The sequence below is a fragment of the Pieris brassicae genome, chromosome 7, assembly GCF_905147105.1.
Source record: "Pieris brassicae chromosome 7, ilPieBrab1.1, whole genome shotgun sequence".
NCBI lineage: Eukaryota > Metazoa > Arthropoda > Insecta > Lepidoptera > Pieridae > Pieris > Pieris brassicae.
Window position 1 is genome coordinate 13,647,799 of NC_059671.1, and position 6,847 is coordinate 13,654,645.

The 6,847-nt window shown below is 33.0% G+C and overlaps 1 protein-coding gene across 1 annotated transcript; it reads left to right on the forward strand.

Annotated features, from left to right (window-relative positions):
* The first annotated feature begins 794 nt into the window (after window positions 1-794).
* On the forward strand, window positions 795-5,055 carry LOC123712260 (alpha-(1,3)-fucosyltransferase C-like). The gene is made up of 5 exons (XM_045665269.1): window positions 795-846; window positions 1,899-2,277; window positions 2,977-3,224; window positions 3,709-3,895; window positions 4,785-5,055. The coding sequence occupies exons 1-5, from the start codon at window positions 795-797 to the stop codon at window positions 5,053-5,055; spliced, it is 1,137 nt and encodes a 378-aa protein (XP_045521225.1).
* The last annotated feature ends 1,792 nt before the right edge of the window (window positions 5,056-6,847 follow it).

Here is a 6,847-nt window from a genome sequence, read left to right on the forward strand (position 1 = left end):
CCTCTGAAAAGTTACTATGTGAGGCATAAACTATTAAAGAAGACACAAGAAGGCAATTCGAAGCTTTTGAGATGTGGTGTTACCGTTGCATGCTTTGCATCAACTGGTGAGTGACGAATGAAAGAGTCTTTCAACGAATCGTAACGACACGAAAGTTTATACAGACGTTAAAATACAATTCAGGCAATACAGGCAATTCGCATATCTCGGATACGTTTTGCGTCATCATTGATACAACTTGTTGCAGCTTATAATAATGGGCAAAAGGCAAGGCAAGAGACCGGCTGGTAAAAGCAAAAAGTGGTTGCGGAACGTACGGGAGTGGACCGGCATCATATCCACCTAGGAACTGTTTAGACAAGCTAACCCGGCAATTCAAGTTGTTCAAACCAACCTTTAGGAATAATGTAGCTCCTGAAGAAGAAAACTACTTAACACTTAACTAACATATCATTTTATAAAGCAGTACAATGTCATCCAAGTTTATTCGTATACTTTTAATTTAAAAAAAACGTCTACCAAATTTATTATTTGTCGAAGGTTGGGTTACCATAAAAATCGTTTGTATCCGTGTTAAAACAAAAAAACAACTACCAAAACTCATCAGAGATTTCATACTGTTTTCGTCATCGGAATATGTAATTTATTTTTCTTTACACAAGTCAAATTCGTCCCCTCGTTAATGTCACAATCACGACAAAAATACAATTTGAAAAGCTCCCATCAAAATGATTTCTATAACAACGGCAATCGTCTATTCAAAAAACTTGCAGGACCCACATCACTCGCACAATATGTACGTTTTGAAGAAAAATCGTGGAAGCCGCGTGACAAATGAAATCATTTGTGAGTCGCTTTAATCATATTTTATATACCCCTTGTTGTTATTAAATATAGTACTTTTTTGACGATTGTGTAACATATATATCGAATAATTCTAAGTGTTTATTAATAATCACATTTTAATATCTATTCTAAATAAGAAATGAGAATCTGGATAGAAATGTTCTATAGACGCAGAATCCCAAATTGTTTAAACAAAGATTTATTGGAAGAGGTTTTAATGCGTAAAATAACACTAAGAAAGAGACTAAGATTTACTGAGTACAGTTCTTTAAAAATATTCTACTATTGTAACAATTACCTCTTCTTCAAGCTTTAATCTAGTGAATATTATTGATGAATTTCGACTTAGAGTTAGCAAGTCACAGAGACGCTGTATAAATTTGCATTAAATTTTTTTCGGAAGTCAAAGGAATCAATCTCAAACTTCAAACGTACTCGGCATTTGAGAGCATTGTACTAGTGTTATTGTTGACATACCGTATTTGATCTTGCGAAATCTGTAACATGGAGTTGTTTGTAAATATTGACTGGCCTAACACAGTTCTCTCATTAGGCTATCGAGCTATTCACACAAAGTGACCAACCTTCCTTTAAATTTATTAAGGGTGACAGTATTAAACGTCTACATTTCTAAGATTACATAGACAACAATGACAAAGTATTTACTGCTATCGAAATATGAATAACTTATCGTCAAGTGATCCGATACAAATTCGATTAGACCTGTTGCGAAAAATCTGGGGTACAAATAGGCATGCTCCTAGAACTAAACCTAAACTCTAGTTAATTATTTGACGTGTGACGTGACGAATAGTAGGTTTTTATTTATATTGAATGGATTGTTTTTATGTAAGGCATGTCTGTACCTCAAAATTTTCATAGCGATCTATTGCATATATTTTTATGCTATAAATTGTATCTCTTCTAGTGAATTTACGTGTATGTGAAAATAAATAATTTATGTATCAACATGTGCCGGGTGTTCACTTATATAATGAACTTAACGCGAAGTTTAAAACATTACAAACATTTTGCACACGTATTACTTCCAGTGTGTATAATCTTCTTGATTCAATTTTCACAAAAACGGATCATTGTAAAAAAATTGTTTCGCTTTCAACCCGACATGAAGCATATACTAGTCTGGACTGACATTCAGGCAATGAAAGGAGACGGGCAAACATACTTTACTAACCGAAAATGCGAATATACAAATTGTTATTTGACGAGAAACAGGAATCTCTTCGGCGATATTCGTTATTTTGATTTAATACTTTTTAATCTTCAAGATGTTAGTGTAGATACGGAACATCTTCCGCATGTGAGAGGTCAAAATCAGAGGTATATATTTGTGGCTAATAATTCGGCAGATAACTATCCCATTTGTGATTCGAAGTATGATTACTTTTTTAATTGGACTTGGACCTACAGGTATATTAAATATTTATATATATTTTTTTATGTAGCAAACAGCTAGGTGAGCCTCACCTGATGTTAAGTAGTACCACCGCCCATGGGCACTCACATGGCATGAGTGTCGAAGGCTCGCAAATGCTATAATGATGGGCCTTTTAAGAATTTGTTACGCTCTTTTCTTCTAAGGACCCTAAGTCGAATTGATTCCCTTATTAATCAACTATAAAAGATCTCATAGTTGTGGAACAATTTATTATTAATTAGGCATCAGATCAGACCATGATCGGTCGTTGTAAAGTGGGTAGATTATTTACAAGTACATTCAGGCGATGCAATGGCCGCGCGAGTTCTGGATTCCAATCCTGTTTTGAATCAGCGAAACCCCTACACTTTCTGTGTGTACCCCACACAGGAAAATCAAACAGGTTGTTATAACCTCTTTTGGCTTGTTAAATTCAATTATAAGTCTATTACGAAATAGTAACTTTTGTTTCGTTACGTACTATATCCTACTCAGAAATAAACATAAAAAACTAAAGTAAAAGAATAATAGTGATTATACGTATAATGTTGTATATGTATTATATTAATGGTACGGTAGCATTGTAAAATGAAATGAGGATTACCAGAATAACAGTATATTCTTTGCTTTACCACAAAAGATAATATTATATACAGGAATTAAATATCTAATTATTACTTAATACTTTTAAGATACGACTCAACAATCCCGTACAGATTTATAACAGTGCACAACACCCAGTATGAAGAGCTGGGCAGCCATTTTAATTGGAACACAAATATGAAGCCTATCGATGAGAAAATGAAATCGAAGTTTAGTACAAAATCTAAAGCCGCTGTCATATTCCTTGATAAGTGCAGGAGTAGAAGCAAAAGAGAAGTTTTAGTAAAAGATCTTCAGAAGGAGCTTGGGAGGTTCAATTTAACTGTAGATGTTTTTGGTACGTGTTTTTTTTGCTTAATAGTAAGAATGATCATCAGAAATGTATTTAAATTATAACTGAGGCCTTGCGATCTCTCTAAAAAAAGATTCTAAAGGAAGTTAGTAGTATTGTATTGACACAGCCTCGAGGACGTAAAGCTATCGGCTGGTGAATATCCGACCACTACCTTCTCAGTCGACAGTCTAAATTCCAGAAGGCTTGCTAGTGCGTTGCCGGCCTTTTACGTACCTTTAAGGAACCTAAGTCGAAGGTGTTGACAGCTATAGCATACTCCGGAGTATTAGGACATCGCACTATAAGAGATTAGTGCCATATTTTTGATCATATAAAAAGTTAAGAAAGCACGACATAAGCAAATACCCTTCAAATGTTTCTCATTAATACTCACGGGACACTTTACTAATAAATAAGAGTGACAAAACATAAAGTAATTCATATAACGGATATGAATTGGACCGTAGCATTTTCGTCTATTTTACAGGTGAATGTGGACCGAGGCAGTGCAGACGTAAAACCATGCAGTCTTGCTACTGGAGAGTGAAGAAGATGTACTATTTTTATTTAGCATTCGAAGACTCGATGTCGGCCGATTACATCACCCAGGCCGTTTTAAACGCATATGACAATTACGCAGTTCCTATTGTATATGGCGGAGTTCATTATAATAAGTATGAATGTTTTTATTCTTATAAAGATTATGTCAAATAATATGTATGCAGAAGGAGAAATCAGAAGTAGCTAGTCTAGCACTAGTCCCAGGCCCTTTTATCTACTAGATGACATTTAACATTTTAGCAAGCCTTTTCATTTATAGATAATATAATCTGTACTAAGACTTATATCACATTTTTGCCTTAACTCATCCTGATAATTTTAATTATAAGTATAATTGTGATTATAATTATTAATTGGTATTTGGTAATTTACAAGAAGAATTACATATGTTGAATACAGTTGATATTGGTTATATAAATTTTCTTCCTTACCAGAACTTCAGTACGATTGATCGGAACCTCTTCACGGGTAAAGCCTACTCCAGCCAAGCCAGTTCCAAATGGATCTATCCATGGCTTTCTTTCTCCATTATCTTCCCACTAACGCTTCTATATCTGCTGTCCACCTTTTTTAGCTAATGCGCATAATACTATGTTAAAACATAAATAACTCACACTTTATATTTTATTATAGATAAAGCTTCCGTTTGCAAGTACAAATTATCTGCACATACATGATCGTAATACTTGGGATTGATTTGCTCCAGTTCAAACAATTTGTTTGACTCAAAACTTGGCGATTAAAAGAGGGGCGGAAAGTTTCTTGCCAGTTATTCTTGCCCGCTCTACGCCCTTGACTTGCGAACTGGTTGTAAATGTAAATTTACAATTAATTTAACTTCTTTTCTGACGTTCATAAGTGTACTTGTTTATATGAATAAAGTTAGTTTGAAGTTTGTATGTTAGTTAAAAAAAATAGTTTTTTTTTAATATAACAAATATATAAGTATGTAATCTATATTACATACTTATATATTTGCCTAACCATAGTACATACTTCCAGATACCTACCACCCGGGTCATACCTAAACGCCGTCAACGCATCAGCCGCCACTCTTGCGGAAACTATGCACGATATCATAGCTAATAGAGAACAGTATTACAACTATTTCCGGTGGCGGAATCACTACATTATCAGCAAGTCAACCCCGCTAGATGGATGTGATCTTTGTCAATTAATGAATCATCCAGCTAGATTAAAACAGACGTCATCTTATGAGAAGTTTAGAAAATGGTGGAATCCTAATTATATACAGCGATGCGATTCTAACTAATGAACTGTATAAAATATATTTATTTTTATTTACAAACAGATACTCTAAATAGCAAATCAATAGTAAGTTTACTGTCAGCTGAACAGTTACAGCGATATAAAAACAAAAACAGAAATTACGTGGAATATCCGTAACACAATAAAAACGTTAAGCTACAGATTGCTTAAACATTTATACATCGAGCTCAAAAAGGTTTCCAACATTTCAGAAGTAAAAAGAAAAAGCCATAAGACACGGTGAAGTTAAATCATTACAAATATGTATTAATACAATTCACTATTATACTAAACACGAGTATAAATTGAAACGGCGAGATCACAATTATCATTTCGTAAAACACCGTCAAACAAAAAGTATAATTAAACGGCACAGAATATATCCGACTAGCGAAATTTCGGTGAACAGAATCACATCCATTCCGCAAACATGGATTAAAAGTTTAAATTATTTTAACAGATTAAAATGTATGATTAAACAGTATATTCATTGGGTATCGGCGACACTTCGGGTCCCTTGTTAATTTAACTTTAAATCCCGTAGTTTATCTCCATACGTCGTTAATTAAAGGGAAAATAGTACGAGTATTATAAATGTCATTAAAATGTAAAATTGGGATTCTTTAAGGTTTTATGAAGGATATTTCAAATATTAACTCTATAATTTTTAAGAGGATAATTAAGATAGTGTGTCGTGTTCAGTTATTTAAATAAATATAATGTATAATAGATTACATAAATATAATTTTTATTTATTAGTTATTATAAAATATCCATATAAATATATATGATATATTTTTACATCAGATCTTCATCTTGTGTTCTTGAGGGTAATATACTGAAACGTAGCGCTAAGCCTGACTTTCGTAAATGTATTGGATACAACTATCCAAGTTGTTGTGCTGTCTCGTTTCTTAATCATACCCTTAGTTGTAATACAATAGCCCAATTATAAAATCGATTCCTGACGATGAATTATAATTAGCTGAGCATATTTAGAAATGCGTATGCCTCACTGGGTTAACCTTTATCAGTTTCTGTATGTTGTAATTGTCTTTTAATTTAAACAAATTATAAATGTTAATCCTATTAAAGTAATTATAGAAACACTTTAACTTGTATTGTATAATTTTATTTTTAGGTATTATTTCCTTTCTTGAACTGAATCTCCAGATTATATTAGACATTTGTTAATTTAATATCATATAATAAACTTGTATTGTAACAATCTGAAATTAAGAACTATCGATGTAACGAGGTACAAAGATGCAAGGAACGGAGAAAGTATCAAATTCCTTGTGTCTTTATCCTTCCGTGTAACATAATTGTTAAGCTTATAAGCTCATCCAAAACACAAACGCCACTTGGAATAAAAAAAAACTTTTATCAATTTGTCACGCCTTTATTATAATGCATTAGCAACGACAGCGATACATATATTGGAGATAAGTTATAATACATTATTCTCTACAAAGTCAAAGCTACGTCGACGTCGAAGCTAGTCTATAATAAATTGAGTGGAATAAATCATAAAATAACTCCCCAAAGTTTGAGCTACTAAAGGCGCCGATACACTTAACTATTTAGCGGTAAGTCAGTAAGTCCGACTTCAACTATCGGAAAGCCGTTGAAACTGCACTACGTAATCCCACTCCATTTTTAATAAGCCCTCTGATCTGTGGTAGATTTAAAATTGTACTAAGAGGTTTGTTTTGAAGTAGGTATTAAACTCGTTCGTGGCTTGAATTAGAAAATAATACGTAAAGAGTCGAATTATTGCCTTTTCGCTATTATAT